This window comes from Camelina sativa, chromosome 3, assembly GCF_000633955.1.
Source record: "Camelina sativa cultivar DH55 chromosome 3, Cs, whole genome shotgun sequence".
NCBI lineage: Eukaryota > Viridiplantae > Streptophyta > Magnoliopsida > Brassicales > Brassicaceae > Camelina > Camelina sativa.
The window spans coordinates 6,865,621-6,882,807 of NC_025687.1; the positions used below are offsets into that span (position 1 = coordinate 6,865,621).

Below are 17,187 nucleotides of genomic sequence, written 5' to 3' on the forward strand. Positions count from 1 at the left end.
AGTCCTGAGTTTTGCTTTGACTCAATCAGACTCAAAAGCTTCGATCTAATGTCATTAAAGCGCTCGTACAGCTGTGTATCATCTACAAGCATTGCAATTTTGTCAATTAACTTAGCAGACATGAACACTGACTGACCTTCACTGAGAAAGCCAGACAGCCTTTCTGACAAACGCATGAAAGTTGATGTCAATCTCGACACAAGTTGTGACTCGTCCCAAGCCGTGGTGGCTTCACCAGCAACAACTGGAACATCCGACGCTGGTGCACTGTCCACGATATCACTAGCCTGCTTTTCATCAGAACAAGTATCATCATCTTTACCTGCAGCAGCTCTAGCGGTAGATTCTATCTGATTAGACAATTGGTGAGCAGACTCCTCCACATCTTTGAGATCAGATACTCGTGTACTCAACCCTGCTCCACGAACCTCGAGAATCCATGTCTCAAATCCCTGAGTAGACATGTGTCTTGCAAAAGAGCACTGCAATGACATCAACCGTATTTGATCAACAATAAATCTATTTGCCTCATTGAAAGGTACACTAGTACTTCCTCTTACGATAGTTCACTACACTAAACGTATCAATGAAAAGTAAAGGGAAGGGCAACATACACCAGGAGATAAATCGTAACCGATGGCATTAGTTCCTACTCCAGACAAGAGTAACAACGGATGATTCCTCGTAGGAGCCTGAGAGAAGAAAATGCCAATTCTTGAACCCAAAGAAATAATATATAAAAAAAAAAAAAAAGAAATTGCAAGAAAGGTGGTAATAAGTGAATTTAAAAGAAAACCTGAGGAGGAGGCAAGTAACGCCAGAGAGCGAGACGCCAATCGCTGTTAGGAACAGAGACGTAATGAAGCTCGTCGGCAGTGCAAAGAGGCGGTTTCGTGGGGAGCTTAACAGAGGAAGAAGAGAAACAACATCTCGGTGGTGGAAAAAGCGACGTGCGGTGACGGAAGGAAGGAGGAGCGACGATGGTGACGGGACGGAGGAAAGAGACGGTGGAGGAAGCCCAGCGGAGAGCTGAGCGGATCTCCAGAGGGAATTGAGGAGGCATGGTGGACATGGGCACAGACAGTCTCTGCCAGATTTTGGAAAAAGAAAAAAAAATGGTGACTCGGTTTTCACACTTTCCACTATACCTCTTCCGGCGTGTTTTTAAGGATCGTCATTCATCTTCTCCGGTACACGTGGAGAGACGACCAAATGTGCTGTGTGATGAATTGTTTATTTTGACCGCTATAATACTTACTGGGCCTTTTAAAATTACAAAGCCCAAATTTACAGTTTGATTTTTTAATATATTTTTATGGCCTTTGGTGGTGCGTTGAGGTGAGGACAAGGAAGGTATAGTTGTAAAGTGAGTTTTTTTTTTGTCCAATCATAATATTTTGTATTTTAGCTAATACACAAATAAATAAAAAGAGAAATGTTGGACAATTTTTTTTAAAAAGTTATGTGTAAATCAATAAAATTAGATCATTTATCACTAAATTTACTATATACTAACCAATATTAATAAAGTCAGATTTGATTTCATTTACAAAAAGATAGTTTTATCCACTAAATTAAATATATTGCAAGTAAAATTAAACATTTTAAAATAAATTTAGTTTTAGATTTAATTCTATATTTTTGGATTAAATCATTATATTGAGTTCTTCTAGTATATTTGATACNAAAAAAAAAAAAAAAAAAAAAAAAAAAAAAAAAAAAAAAAAAAAAAAAAAAGCAAAAAGCAGAGAGGCCGGCTTGCTTTTTCTTTATGGACCAAAACCAAAACATCTTTACTCTTTCCTTGCTTTGAATTTTCCTGAGAAGAAAACCCAAAGAAAATCTCTGTTTCCCGCTTTCTCCATTCCTGTTTTCTCACAATTCGCGCCACAAAGAGAGTGTAGAGGCGCTGTTCCGTGCGTTTCCGGCGTCGGACTTCCTCTCATTATCTCAAACTCCCAAAAGGTACACCCACTCATCTTCTCTCTTATCCACCAGTATCAGTATGGGTTCTTTCAAACGAAAGGTTATAGTGGAATTGAGATACATTCTCCAGTGTTTCTTTTTTGTGTGTGGCCATCGTGCATTTGGTTTTGGTTTACTGGTATTGTTATAAGCCGACTTGAAAAACTTTGAGTTTGGCAAGTTCTTTCCAAAAAGGATTCATATTTGGCAGCTTGTAGCATAAACCCTAGCTATTATCTGACCAGTTTATGCATAATTGCTTCCCTTTGTGAAGTTATAGATTAAAAAAGCATGCCTGAAATTCAATTGGGGGCTCATACAATAAGATCCCATGGAGTCACAGTGGCGAGGTTCCACATGCATGACTGGCTCATTCTTCTCCTGCTTATCGTCATCGAAATTGTTTTGAATGTCATCGAACCCTTTCATCGCTTTGTTGGTCAGGATATGCTCACTGATCTCAGATACCCTCTTCAAGACAATACCATTCCCTTTTGGGCTGTCCCGGTATATATACATTTTGGAATCCTTTTATACTATACTAACTCTTGGAGCTGCTTTCTATATAAGTGTTTTCTTGGTGACAGTTGATAGCTGTTGTGCTCCCCTTTGTTGTCATTGCCGTTTACTACTTCATCAGAAATGATGTTTATGACCTGCATCATGCAGTTTTAGGTACCTCTTTCTTCTTACAATGGTGTTTCATTTTTTCAGAATTATTTGTAGCTCTTTGAATTTGAGGTGTGTCCTCCTCTTGGGTCTTTTATAGGTCTTTTATTCTCTGTTCTCATAACTGGTGTCATAACCGATGCTATTAAGGACGCTGTAGGTCGACCTCGTCCTGACTTCTTTTGGCGTTGTTTCCCTGATGGTATAGGGGTAAGCACAGCTCATCTCCTTGCTTAATCTTTAAAACCATGAATAATTTTTTTTAATTGGTTGAAGTTGTGATGTTCAATGAAATTTTAGATCTTTCACAACGTCACAAGGGATGTTCTGTGTACTGGAAATAAGGATGTGGTCAAAGAGGGACACAAAAGCTTCCCCAGCGGCCACACGTCTTGTAAGTGGGTTATCTTTGAGCTTTTTGTGCCATGAGAGAACTCTGTTGCTGTAGAATGGTTAATGTTTTCATCTAATAGGATGGCCTGTTGCGGATTCTAATGACTTAGTCTTGTTACCTGCAGGGTCGTTTGCTGGTCTAGGATTTCTAGCCTTGTACTTGTCTGGAAAAATCAGGGTGTTTGACCGGAGAGGGCATGTTGCAAAGCTCTGCATTGTATTCCTACCTCTACTGGTTGCAGCATTGGTTGGTGTATCCCGAGTTGATGACTATTGGCATCACTGGCAAGATGTGTTTGGAGGATCTATCATAGGTTTGTTTTGTTTTTCTTCATCCATGTATTCAACATTAACGTGAGAAACAAAACTGATGGAGGACACATATGTGTTTCCTGCAATGTCCAGGATTAACGGTGGCTACGTTTTGTTATCTGCAATTCTTCCCTCCTCCGTACGATCCAGATGGTGTGTGACTGGGGAACCTCTTCTCTTCAAGATAAAGTCAGTTTGACTTGATTGATATTAAGGAACACTGATCTCGATATGGACTGCTTTGCTTTCAGGTTGGGGAACTCATGCGTACTTCCAGATGCTTGCAGACTCGAGAAACGATGTCCAAAATTCAGCAGGAATGAATCATCTAAGCGTGAGGCAGACAGAACTGGAGAACGTGTACGTTGATCGAGATGAGACCTCCGTGGAATTACCAAGAAGCAGCAACACGCGAGACACAACCCGTATGCTTGAGAACCGCTAAGTGAAGGGAGAGTCTTGTACTTCAATTGTATCAGTCTTAGTTGTGTATTTTGGGTTAGGCATTAATACTTCTAATCACAAAGACCAATAATTGTTGGAAGCCCATTAGCTAAAAACCTAAAATCAGAAAGGAAAAGAAAACGCTAGAAGGAGGGCTTGAAAGGTCAGAGCCATCTGAGCTAGTCTGAGCTTTCTGATTTCACTTTCTCATCTCATATATTATACTCCCTCTAAAAAAAATAAGATGTTTTGGAAAAGTTTTTTGTTTCATAATATAGGATGTTTTCAAGTTTCTATGCAACCTTTAGATTAGTTTAGTATTTATTATTATTTAGTATTGTTTCTANATGTGTTTCCTGCAATGTCCAGGATTAACGGTGGCTACGTTTTGTTATCTGCAATTCTTCCCTCCTCCGTACGATCCAGATGGTGTGTGACTGGGGAACCTCTTCTCTTCAAGATAAAGTCAGTTTGACTTGATTGATATTAAGGAACACTGATCTCGATATGGACTGCTTTGCTTTCAGGTTGGGGAACTCATGCGTACTTCCAGATGCTTGCAGACTCGAGAAACGATGTCCAAAATTCAGCAGGAATGAATCATCTAAGCGTGAGGCAGACAGAACTGGAGAACGTGTACGTTGATCGAGATGAGACCTCCGTGGAATTACCAAGAAGCAGCAACACGCGAGACACAACCCGTATGCTTGAGAACCGCTAAGTGAAGGGAGAGTCTTGTACTTCAATTGTATCAGTCTTAGTTGTGTATTTTGGGTTAGGCATTAATACTTCTAATCACAAAGACCAATAATTGTTGGAAGCCCATTAGCTAAAAACCTAAAATCAGAAAGGAAAAGAAAACGCTAGAAGGAGGGCTTGAAAGGTCAGAGCCATCTGAGCTAGTCTGAGCTTTCTGATTTCACTTTCTCATCTCATATATTATACTCCCTCTAAAAAAAATAAGATGTTTTGGAAAAGTTTTTTGTTTCATAATATAGGATGTTTTCAAGTTTCTATGCAACCTTTAGATTAGTTTAGTATTTATTATTATTTAGTATTGTTTCTAGTTAAACTTGTTAAAAGTAAAGACTTCTTAATTTGCGTGTTTTAGTTAAAACATCATATATTTTAAAACGGATGGACTAGTGTAAGAATTCATGAATAATTTGATAAACGGACGTTGTTACATCTTATTTTCCTTCTTGTCAAAAAAGGTAAAATCCGAAAGGGATATTTGTGGGGATCGAGGCCCATGCGCATCCCTTACAGAATGACCCAGTCCGATTGGCCTTTTCCTTAATTTTAGGGTATTTCATTATTTTTTAATTTCTAATTTACAGTTCACACTCTTTTTATCCCTTTGAGTATCCAATGATTGTTTTTTCCAATATTTTATGGCCATTTTAACTAGCAACATTTAAAAATATGAGTCATTTTATTCAGGCTTTTGATGAATTTGTCCAATGAAATATGCACTCTATGTCTTGGATTCCTCTTAAAAGTTATTCCTTTTTCTTCCCACTTTTACTTTTACCTTTGTTGAATTTTGCAGAATCCTTCCTACTACTTTGATATTAACAAAAAACAAAAAAAAACTCTAATGGAATTTGGATTACATTTGTAAAAAAAATAATCATCCTGTATTAGTTATCTCAGTAATGGGGTTAGTATAATTAAGTAGTAGCATTCTCTGGTATAAAAACTTGAAAATAATGGGTTAGTGGAGAGTTTTTTTCATTTCACCATTCTTGGAGCGACACTGAGTTAATCCTAAAGGGTATAAAAGATTAATAAGAACTTGTTATTCATATGCATCATAAGAATGTATTTCTATGTAGAAAGCATTTAAGCCTGAATCTAGTTATTGGTATTCGATATCTCAAAGTGTAACATCTATTTACACATAAAAATATGATTATGGCTTAAAGCATTCCCTTTGACTTCCATGAGACACACACACTCCTATTACTAATAGGGAAAAGGTGTTCGTTCACATATTACATAACATTTAGCATTATTTAGATCATTTAAAGTAACTAATTGATTGAGGAACAAACAACTAAATAAGAAAGACGACCAACGTAACAAAAAAGGAAGACAAATGAATGACGCAGAAAGTGCGTTGTGATGATGCAAATCAGTCTAATCTGAGTAGTGCGGTGTGTGAGCGGCCAGGATTGAGATAGGCGTCGTCAGGAGTGGTCCCAGTTTTACGGTAAGAGTGGAGGGTCAACGTAAATAGATATAAAGTTGTTACCTTTTTGTCTATTTAGTCACTAAAGAGTAAAAAGTAAAGATGTTTGACAATTTTTGAAATAAAGTTTACGACACGATGAGGCTGAGACTGAGACTGAGACTGAGAACCCACCTGTGACTAAATACCCTAATGCACACCTCCACTTCAACGTTTTGGTTTCTTGTATCCTGAGTGCCTTTTAAAAATGTTTATTTGATCATAATCAGAAAGGTCTTTGCCCAAAAAAAAAAAAAGATCATAATCACAAAGGCTACAACAATCATGAGTTTAGTTTGTACATTGAGAATATAATTTGTGAATCTATTAATGCATCAGCTCATCAAGACGATGGATAAGTGCATTGGGTGATGAATATCACAAATAGCACACAAGAGCATGCATATATGTGTGTGTACAATATAAACAGAACGTACGGCGACTTGATGACCAAATGAGAACGCTCCATTTATATTTGTCTGCTCATTACCGAACATCCAAATCTATATTCAACACAAAAACTTATATTTAGTTCATAACAAATATATACAAGGCTAACTATATAAACAACGATATTAGTAATGACTAGTATGTAAGATAGATAGTATATGGAGTAAGTAAAAGAATAATAAAATAAATAACACAATTGGAAACAGAAAATAGTTTACGAATCATGAAACGCCTTTAAGCTAACTTTTGTAGATTGATGCTTTCCATTTTTTTTAGTTATCATGAATCATAATATATATATATATATATATATATATATATATATTATGCGTATCATCATATACATCTAGAATCAATTTTTTAACGTATGTCAAATAACATCACGTTATACATTTTATCATCAACGTGAATGAAATCGGAAAAAGAAGTACATTCCAACTTTATATATGTATGAACAAAGTGGAAGAGAGCATTTGGTAGAGTGAGGAAAAGAAGGTAGCTGCACAACACTCAAAGCCAAGACTGTTCCACTATCTCTCCATCTACGCGCCTTTCTATGCACCCCTTCCTAATAAGCATTTCACAAATTAATCTACTCTCATTATCTATATATTAGCAACCATGCTTGCTCTTAAAACTGTAAAAAGGGTTTTAGGGAAAACATACATACCCAAGAGGCTCGGAGAACGAAGTTATATAGAATTCTTTCACATCCCCCAAGTTAAAAAAATTCACTTTTATCCCTCAACGTCATACTAAACTCCAAAACCCGCCCCAAATTGTGTGTCAATCACTTGAATATCATTTGCTAATACACAATCATATTACTTTTTTTATATACAAAAAAGGAGAGGGACAACCTCCTTGACCCTTTATATAAGACCCACTCATCATTCCATCCTTTTGCATATTGCCTATTTTATCAATCTTCTTCCTCTTATTTAGTTTGCTGCTTTTTAGAAATATATAACCAAGTAATTTACTTACAGAGGTCAGCTATGGTGTCTACAGAAGAAGATGAAGATCAAAGAAAAGAGAGATGGAAGGTGTTTTATATATGAAACAATGATGACAACATACTATAGATGGTTTGGAGAAAGATGGGCTTTGCAATAGTTTACGCTCTTTCATAGAAATGTAAGTCTGGGGAGAGCGAGATTATTGCATTGCTTTGCAGCTGGGGAATCGAAGGTTACTGGTCCGATTTTTTTTCCTTACCCGAAAAAAATCATTCTTATATCTTTTTACTTAGTGTTTGTTTGTATGTGTGAGTGGTTTTACTCTATGATTATTTTCATGTTATGTTATATGAAATGACGAGTGTCCCTTGTGGTGATAGTTACTGTCAACTAAATAAATTAGATACTTAAGTAGCATTTACATAAAATCTTGAGGAATTTAAATTGCTTTCGTTTAATTGTGTCTCGTTTTCCAGTTACGCCAACTAAAGAAGTTTTATAAGACGTTTTGAGTTGGTAAGATTAGCTAAGAAAATGAAATCCATTTCCCATATATACAGTATATGTATGTAGAAAAATGTTGAAGATGAATGATGGATTAATACAATTTTATCTTTTCTGTGTCTCATCAATATTAATGGGAGCCAAAAAATAAGGCTAATGTAGAATTGTTAACAAGCCTATATATTCCCACAACTGAGTTTGAAAATGTAAATTTTATAAGCCTATATTGTTGTTTGCTATCGTTATAAATTAACAAGCCCACACAGTTCTCTGAAAAGACACCTGAGATTCAATTGGATGATTGGATCCACAATAGTTGTTTCCATAAGTTGGTAAAAACTGCAATAAAAATCCTCTCGAACTTCAAAAACGTTCAAATGCTAGATGATTTTTATTTGAAGTGGCTAACTTGTAAATGTAGTGAATGAACTTCAATATTCTTAGGGGTGAATCTTGAACTAGATCACTCATTAATCATCTACAAAGTGATCAGTCTTCACTGGTTCGTTAGTGAATACAAACATGAATCTGATATAGAAAAACTCTTATAAGACATCTGTCTCCAATGTCCATCCTTAACTTTACACATACATATTGAGGGTGTGTTGTAATTATTTTCCCCTTATCCCCAAATTTATCAAGCCAAGCTACTTAATACACAAAATCCGGACCAAATTCTTGAAACAAGTCATCATAACCAAAATTTACTACTACTCTCTGTAATGATATAAGATTTCAAATGAAACATAATTCATATATCTTCTCAATCTATATACCTCAAAATGAAGACAAAAGATACAAACGGTGAAAATTTGTATATTCAAAATTTACATAACGAAATCGAAAAGTAAGAAAAAAAAACCAAACAAAAGGTCTTCTCCCACAGAGAGAGAGAGAGAGAGAGAGAGAGGCCTCAAAAAAAAAAAAGATCCGAGAAAAGAAGGGGCGCGCGCGCGTGCGTGGCCAGCCACCGTAGATCTCTCGGATGGGGACGAGGATTGAGAGAAGGTGAGAGAATCAATCACCGCCGTCTCTGACACTCAGTGGAGAGAGAAACAAGAGATCAAATCCCTCCCGACGCGACGCTGCGTTTTGGAGACGCAAGCGTCAGAGACCAAAGCAGATCTACAGAGAGGACAAGTGAAATTGAGATGGTGAAGCCATCCTTCCAAACACTCTTTGTGGAACACGTGTCGACATTCCAGCTTCCTCACCTCTTCACCTTCCTTCAGTTTCGACAGACACACCACGCAATCCTCAGATCCTCCTCCTCCGTTTCCGTCGCACCGGTACGAGAAGAGCCTATTCAAGCTCAGCTGATCCGCGAGGACGATGATGTTGGCTAGCCCCGACGCTATCGAGACGTCGTCGACGGGGAGGTTAGGGTTTGAAGAATTAGCGGTGAGACGGAGAAGAAAAGATCGGAGATGGTTGATGAATACGGCGAGGAGAGAGAGGAGCATAAGAGGGATTGAATCGGAAGAGACGTCACTTAGCTGACCTTGTAGCCCCATCTTCTTCTTCTTCTTCTTCTTCTTCTTCCTTTTGTCTCTCTCTCTGTGTTTTCTATATATAGCTGTCTTTTGCTTAACCTATACACATTGTCTTCCTTTTTTTATTACATCACTAAAAAGGGTCAACGGACCTTTTTTATTTTCATTTTTTTTGTTTATCTCCTTACTTGAGTAAACATCTCAAAACTCCCTCTTAAAATAAAACAAATCTCTTATCTCCCCTCTCTATTTTTCATACCCTCACTTTTTCTAATAAGAGGTGGTGAGACGATTTTAGCCGAGTAAACATCTCAAAACTCCCTCTTAAAGTAAAACAAATCTCTTATCTCCTTCTCTATTCTTCATACCCTCACCTTTTCTAATAAGAGGTGGTGAGACGATTTTAGCCGAGTAAACATCTCAAAACTCCCTCTTAAAGTAAAACAAATCTCTTATCTCCCTCTTTATTCTCTATACTCCTTTCTTATTTAATGAAATATGTTCTGACTAAAATACCCTTCCTTCTATTCTTTCATTTTTTTAACTAAAAACAAAAAACAAGAAAAAAATATAGATCTCGATCCTCTCTTCCTCTCTCGCCGCCGTTCTTCGCCGAAACTCTCCACCGCTGTTGTTTCATCGCCAGAGCTCTCCATCGCCGCCGTTTCTTCGCGACTATGGAGCTGCATCGAGCTCTTCTTCAAAATCCAGATACCTTCTTCAACAAAATAATCTAACAATAGTTGATTGAATTGGTTTTTCTCTTGGGTGTTTTATAGATTTGATTATGCAATTATGCAATTATGCAATTCACATTGGCTATTTACCATAGCTTATGGGTCGATTGAGCCTTTAAATTGATAACAAATGAATTTCAGTGGTTGAGTTGTAGTAGATTGTAGAATAGAACCCGAAATCATCCAATTTGAGCTTTTGTAGTATTAATGGTAAATGTAGTAAAACTGGTACTACTGATAAATGTAGTATAACTAGTATTACAGACTGAGTTTTTTTTTTTTGGTATTGTATTTGTAGGATACAATGAGCAACAATGTCAAAATACATTTAGATTGTTAAGGTCACATGGATAGTTTAATGTTGAAGACATATGTGGGATATAATGAACAATTTACTATTTATGATGATAAGGAGCTATGTGTTTATCTAATCTAACATCCATTGATAATGAGAACCGTAGGTGTATTTTGTTTGTGGAGGTCATCACTATTTCGGAGCTGTTTAAGCAAGTGCGGAGAGCAGACACAAGAATTATGACAAGTTCCACTCAAAGGATGATAAAATCGGGCCTAATGCCATTTTTTGTTCAATAAAAATCTGTAAATGTGGTTTACAAGTTCGAAGGATTGCAAAGACACATATTTCTCAATTACAAACTGATTTCAATAATGTAATATTTATATACTAGTTTTTTTGGCAACATGGTAATACTGGTATAACTAAGGAAAAACATGTATAACAATTATGTTTTTTTTAACAAAACCTAAACGAAAAGTACTTAATATACTTACTGTCTTCGTAAACTTTAGAAAAAATGTTACAATGTGTAATAAGAAAGAAGTTGCAAAATTATGTTGTTATGAAAGACTCAACACAATATATTCCTTATACTTTTAAGGTCAGTTTGTAAATAATAACCAACTAAAGATGAAAAAGTTGCATAAATATTTGTTTTAAATATTTGAATGCATAAAACATTCATAATTATATGTTAATAGAATTTAATCAACTGTAAAACTAAAAAATATAATTTTAAGAGTGTGTAAAACTAATTAAATGGAAAAAACCTAAAAGTAGAACTTGTAAAATTTACAAGTATGGTACAACTACTATACTGGGTAAAACTATGTGTGAACACTAGGTGTGAACACACATATTACACACGTGGAAATACATTTCAGATTTTTATTTTTATTTTTTTCCCCACAAAAATCAAAACTGTTGAAAATCTCATATTTTCTAAAATCCCAAAATTCCAGATTAGTTTTACCTAATATTTCTAGTTGTACAGGACAAAATCCAAAACAAAAAAAAACAGATTAGTTTTACATAGTAATTGCAGTTGCACACAACTAAATTCCAAAAAGTAATATGAATCCAACAAAGTTTTACAAGTAGTTCTACAAATAGAAATAAGAAGAACATCCAAACACCCACAAAATTAGTTCTACATGTCCATGACCTTGTAAAGACTCTTTTACTACGGTTATTGGTGTCTTCCTCCACGGCAGTCGGTTTAACACCCTTCTTTTTCTTCTTACCAATGTCTTGTACCAACATCATCTCATGGATATTACACCTCGTCGATACTTGATTTTCTTGTTGTACTCACTCGAGGGGAAGTAAATTCTAAGAGGCTATAGTGGTGTCGAGGAGGAGGATTCCTGCAACAAATAGTTATACCAAGTATTATCAAGTTATATTGTTTCAGAAATTCATATTAAGACTCTTCGTTCTACCTAGTTATTCTAGTTTTACACACTAGTTCTACCTAGTTATTCCAGTATAACAAAATACTAGTTCGTAGTTATACTTCTATATACCACAAAAATTTGATTCCGAGAGACATCAAGAGCAATTCCAACTAGTTTTATTTATTTTACATGTTCATACGAATCCAAACTTACCATTGAGTCGATGGTCTCGCTCTCACTTCGGCTTCTACTTCTTCTCGAGTTTGTTCCCAGCTCGAACTACTTGATTCCATAAAGAGGGATTCTTCGTTATCTCCTTAAACTTCATCTCGATTACTTGATTCTGGAAAGAGGGATTCTTCGTTAGCTCCTTCTTCTATGACCGCATTGGAATCCCTCTCTCCCTCTTCTTCAACCACTGGATTCAAAACCTCTTTCTACCACCGGATTATCTCATCCTTGTACCAACGGTTCCGAACCCTTCTTTTACCACCGATTTTGAATCTTTCTCTCCTCCTTCTTTTACCACCGCTTGCGAATCTTCCTCTCCTTCTTCTACTTGTGTGATCTTAGTGTTTTTTTTCCCCCACCTTGTTCTTACCATCCTCGTTATCAACTATGAAAACAAACGATGAAGGAGAACGATGAAGAAAAAGAGCGGTTTGTATTTTCTCTTTTAATTAAGGGATTTAATCGAGTTAGAAAGAGGAGAGAGAGAGGAGATTGGGTTAGATCCGATTTTGTTATGTGTGGGTGGATAAAACCCTAGTTTTCTTTGTAATTTTTCTTATTTTTGTAGGGTAAGAGAGTAAAACACCAATTTTTCGGATTTTAAATAAATCAAAAATAAATTTTAATTAGACGGGGGAGTTTTGAGATTTTCGATTTAGTTTTAGGGACTTTGGAGACGATTCCTCATTTTAGCCTTAAAATTTAATTGATTTAGATTAATTTTTTTTGAAAAAAAAAATGAACCCATCTCTCTTTCGACCCGAGAGAAACCCGACGTGTAAGTTCCTCTCATCCCAGCCGCCAGCGATTCTTCCGACGTCGGAGCTCCTACTGCTGTCGTTATTAACCAACTCGAGTTGAATCAAGTTGTTCGTCGGAGCTCTCTTTCAGCCCGAGAAACCCGACCTGGTTACTCACCTCTCAACCCAGCCGCCGGCGATTCTTCCGTCTTCGGAGCTCCTACTGCTGTCGTTCTTCACCAACTCGACTTGAATCAAGTTGTTCTTCAAAATGCAGGTGCGTTACTTCTCATTAGAGTAGCTTTTTGTTAAAATTGTTTTTGATTTGTAAATTCAGAAATTCAATTGGATTTAGATCGAAGAAAGCTTAGCACATTGGGTGTTTTACAAAGGTTTATTGGTCGATTGAGCTATCTATTAGATAAGAAATGGATTTGGCTTTCGATTAGAACTCGTTTACCATTCGAGTCGATTTTGATAGGATTGAGAGAATGTGGTGAAACTGGTAATACTGGTATATTTAGTAAAACTAGTAAAACTAGTAGTAGTACTAATTATGATTTTTTTATATTGGTTGGTTTGGCAGGATACAATATGCGAGAACGTCAGCCTACATTTTAAATTTGAAGGACGCATGTATAGTATAATGTTCAAGAGGAATATAACATTGTTGATGTTAAAAGCAAGGATACAAAGGAAGATTGGGTTTGTTGAAAGTAACGTTCAGTTGCAGCTGAGCTACAAGCCACTACTGGTAGAAACAGTTGAGCATTGTGAGCTTAATGATGATGAGGATGTTAATGTTTATCTAGACTCTGTTAATTATGAGAAGCGAAGATGTATGTTGTTTGTGAATGTCATCCCTTCTGAGCCTCAGCCTGAGCAAGTTCCCATAGCGCCCACAGTGCCCACAATGCCCATAGTGGACCAAAGTTCTGTCGGTATGAACTTTGAAAACCAACATGCGAAGGATGGTGAAATCGGACCTAACGCCATTGTTGTCTACGTAGGCAAAGAAAAGGCTGTAGAGGGTGATTCTAATAAAGAGGGTGAAGCTGAATCACGTGATGAAGGTGATGAATATACTGAGCCACGCCCTGTTGTAGAACCGGGTAAGTATATTGAACCATGAGATGACGGTTTGGATCTGACTAAACTTCAAGAATTTCCAAACAAGAAGGCATTGCAAGATGTGGTGGATAGAGCTTCATTCGCTAACTGTTTTAGTTTTGAAATAGTAAAGTCGGACAAGGTGCGTTATGTGGTCAAATGTCCTAAAGAAGGATGTAACTGGGGTTTACGAGGTGGTAGGATTCGAGATACAGATATTTTCTCGATTAGAAGGCACAACAAGATGCATACATGCTCTCGGGCTAGTCAAAGTTCAAGCAACAGTAAGAGACAAGGCACTCCAAAATTAGTTGCTTCTCTTTTACATGGTGATTATCCAGGGCAAATGGAAACTCCACCTCCGAAAATTATCATGGATCTTGTCAAGACAAAATTAGGTGTTGATATATCATATTCCACGGCGTTGAGAGGGAAAAATCAAGCTGTTACTGATTTGAAAGGTAGCCCAGAAGAAAGCTACAAGATGCTGCGATGTTATCTGCACATGTTAGAGAAGGTTAATCATGGTACAAGATCATATGTGCATTGCAATGAGAATAATAAATTCATGTACTTGTTCATAGCTTTGGGAGCTAGCATTGAAGGATTTAAAGTCATGAGGAAAGTTATAACTATGGATGCAACTTTTCTAAAGAACGGATATAAGGGTGTTCTTGTTTTTGCGTCGGCTCAAGATCCTAACCGTCACCATTATCCCTTGGCGTTTGGTGTTCTTGATGGTGAGAATGATGCAAGTTGGAATTGGTTTTTGGAGATGTTGAAAACCGTTGTTGGGGATTCTTCTGAAATCGTATTTATGACTGACAGAAATATAAGTCTCATTACTGCCATAGCTAATGTGTATCCTCTAGCTCATCATGGTTTTTGTATATGGCATTTATCCCAAAATGTGAAAGGTTATGCTCGTAACGTCAACAAAGACGTTGTTGCATGGAGATTCATGGAGTGTAGTAGGTTTTACACAGTGGCTGAGTTCAACATTGCTTACGCTTCTTTTACGACAAGATATCCTTCTGCTGCCAAGTATCTTGAAGAATCTACCCAGAAAGAAAGATGGGCAAGATGTGTTTTTCCAGGAGATAGATACAACCTAGACACAAGCAACTGTGTTGAATCGTTGAACAGCGTATTTAAAGATGCAAGGAGGTACTCCTTGATACCCATGCTTGATGCAATACTTAAAAAATTCTCTGAATGGTTTAATGAACATCGGAAAGATGCTGTGTCTGGATCAGTCGCAAATAAATTGGTGCCTTTAGTGGAGAACTACTTACATGATTTATGGGCAACTGCTGAGAAACTAAAGGTGATAGAGCTAAATGGTTTCGAACTTGAATACAATGTCATTGACAGTGACGGAAAGCCTTATTTGGTGAAGTTGCGATTGAGAAGTTGCAGTTGCAGGTTTTTCGATATACAAAAGTATCCTTGTGTGCATGCATTGGCGTCTTTCATTACATTCCAAAAATATGGAGGTAAGGATATCGAGTTACATGAGTTGTGTTCTAAGTATTATTGGACGGAGCTGTGGGCAATTGCATATTGCAGGACAATTTATTTAGTACCTGATAAGTCTCGATGGGATGTCCTAGATGAAGTCCAAGATATGCAGATCATGCCTCCGAATCGGAAAATAAAAGGGGGAAGAAAGAAAACAAAAAGGTATGCATCTGCTGGAGAAAAACGACCAAAGACTCGACCTAGGACGCAGAATAAAAGGCGCCGGAGACAAGGACTCCAATGGTTGTTATTTGGAGATAATGTTCATGTTTGATTCACCTCTTCATGTATCAATTGTGTTTGGTTTGAAACTTAATGTAAAAATTGGTTTGAAACTTAATTTGAAACTTAATTTGAAGTCTATTAATGTTTTCTTCTTTCAACATGTGTATATAATAGAGTATAACTGGCACAACTAAGATAAAACTGGTAAAAATAATAAAATTGGTACTACCTAAAACCAATACATATTGTATAATACATGTGTATAAATGTTCTACATAGGTTTCTACTATAAATGAATAATTTTCGAAAATCTACTAATTTTAAATTATTTATGAAAGAATCTCAACAAATGTTTCCTTACACTTTTAATGTTACTTTGTAAATTATTACCACAAAAGCATGAAAAAGTTATAGAATTATAACTTTTAACTTATGAAGTTGCAAAAAGCTTGTAATTGTATGTTAGTTAAGTTTAATCAACTGTAAAACTAAAAAAACTAATGCTAAGGTTTAGTATAACTAATTAAACTGAGAAACCTCTAAAGTACAACTATTTGGAAGTTTAGTGCAACTGCATTAATCGGTAAAACTGTGTGTGAACACGCAGTGTGAACGCACACATCTTTTACACGTGGCCAGAATTTCGTTTTTCTTCGAAACCTAATGCAGTGTGAACGCACATATCCATTTATTCATTTTCTTCGAAACCTAAAGTACACCTTCTCTCCTTCTCTCATCTTCAAAGTCGAATTCTAGATCTATTTCTCTCCTTCTCAAACTATGGAACAATTTGAGGCCGACCCATACTATGCTGATCAGAAGAGGGCGAGGAAGTTAGAAGCGTGGCGACAAGCCATAGCCGATGGTGATTTGGGCATGCCTCGAATTTGCCCATGTGGCGAACGAATCGTCAATGAGATCTCTCCAACAGAAACAGAGAAAAAGAGATGGTTTACTTGCGTTAAGTATAAGGTAAATTAAATTAAATCAAATACAATTGAGAGACATGAGTATGATGTCTGTTCGTTGATATATTTTGCAGGATGATGGATTGCACAGGCGGAAAAATTGGGCTGATGCAATTGAAGAAGAAACCCAAACCTTAAGGAAGGATGTTGATAACCATTGGGAGAGATTGAAGGAATTTGAACCCCATCATACTCAGATCTATAATTTGCAGATGCAGCTTAAGGAGAAGAGTGACGAGATTGCCAAACTAAGGGAGGAGGTGGCGTTGCTTACCACTCGAGTCGATCTCCTGGATAGATTGTGTTTCGATTGATATTATATGAGTTGATATCATTCTACGTTGGTTTAAAACTTGTTTAATCAGTTTCTGTTTCTTATCTTTTCCTTGAATTCTCTTGTTGAATCATGATGTTCTATCTCTCTTTTATGTGACTTCTAGGATTATGCCTCCTTCTTGAATTGAATCATGTTCTATATTTTTCTTATATGAATTCTCTAGTTTTGTTTAGTTTTACGTAGTTTTACCAAAAATACGAA

At 36.5% G+C, this 17,187-nt stretch overlaps 4 protein-coding genes and 1 long non-coding RNA gene across 6 annotated transcripts; 3 read left to right on the forward strand and 2 right to left on the reverse strand.

Moving 5' to 3' along the window:
* On the reverse strand, positions 3-1,218 carry LOC109130245 (the record flags this gene model as incomplete). The annotated part of the gene is made up of 3 exons (XM_019239734.1): positions 797-1,218; positions 615-692; positions 3-482 (listed from the first exon to the last, which is right to left on the reverse strand). Coding segments are annotated over exons 1-3 (834 nt in total), but the record flags the coding sequence as incomplete, so codon positions are not given.
* LOC104773847 (lipid phosphate phosphatase 2) lies at positions 1,769-3,883 on the forward strand. Of its 2 annotated transcripts, none has more exons than XM_010498518.2 (8): positions 1,769-1,965; positions 2,240-2,472; positions 2,553-2,640; positions 2,735-2,844; positions 2,935-3,028; positions 3,153-3,341; positions 3,433-3,492; positions 3,591-3,883. In XM_010498518.2, exons 2-8 carry the CDS (start codon positions 2,257-2,259, stop codon positions 3,782-3,784), a joined length of 951 nt encoding a protein of 316 aa, XP_010496820.1. In that variant the 5' UTR covers positions 1,769-1,965; positions 2,240-2,256; the 3' UTR covers positions 3,785-3,883. The 2 variants fall into 2 exon arrangements, with proteins under 2 accessions (XP_010496820.1, XP_010496826.1); XM_010498524.2 differs by having other exon boundaries at positions 1,770-1,965; positions 2,246-2,472.
* On the forward strand, positions 4,132-4,603 carry LOC104773860. The gene is made up of 2 exons (XR_765185.1): positions 4,132-4,212; positions 4,311-4,603. It is a non-coding gene; the product is annotated as an uncharacterized LOC104773860 (long non-coding RNA).
* On the reverse strand, positions 8,664-9,568 carry LOC104773861 (E3 ubiquitin-protein ligase RHA2A). The gene has a single exon (XM_010498533.2). The coding sequence runs from the start codon at positions 9,441-9,443 to the stop codon at positions 8,970-8,972; it is 474 nt and encodes a 157-aa protein (XP_010496835.1). The 5' UTR covers positions 9,444-9,568; the 3' UTR covers positions 8,664-8,969.
* LOC104773866 lies at positions 16,383-16,999 on the forward strand. The gene is made up of 2 exons (XM_010498536.2): positions 16,383-16,653; positions 16,724-16,999. Exons 1-2 carry the CDS (start codon positions 16,462-16,464, stop codon positions 16,961-16,963), a joined length of 432 nt encoding a protein of 143 aa, XP_010496838.1. The 5' UTR covers positions 16,383-16,461; the 3' UTR covers positions 16,964-16,999.

Coding starts and splice junctions, on each gene's coding strand:
- LOC104773866 (XM_010498536.2), top strand. CDS start 16,462: ATGGAACAATTTGAGGCCGACCCATACTATGCTGATCAGAAGAGGGCG. Junction 16,654..16,723: donor TTACTTGCGTTAAGTATAAG/GTAAATTAAATT, acceptor TATATTTTGCAG/GATGATGGATTGCACAGGCG.
- LOC104773861 (XM_010498533.2), bottom strand. CDS start 9,443: ATGGGGCTACAAGGTCAGCTAAGTGACGTCTCTTCCGATTCAATCCCT.
- LOC104773847 (XM_010498518.2), top strand. CDS start 2,257: ATGCCTGAAATTCAATTGGGGGCTCATACAATAAGATCCCATGGAGTC. Junction 2,473..2,552: donor TTCCCTTTTGGGCTGTCCCG/GTATATATACAT, acceptor TCTTGGTGACAG/TTGATAGCTGTTGTGCTCCC. Junction 3,493..3,590: donor TCCTCCGTACGATCCAGATG/GTGTGTGACTGG, acceptor CTTTGCTTTCAG/GTTGGGGAACTCATGCGTAC.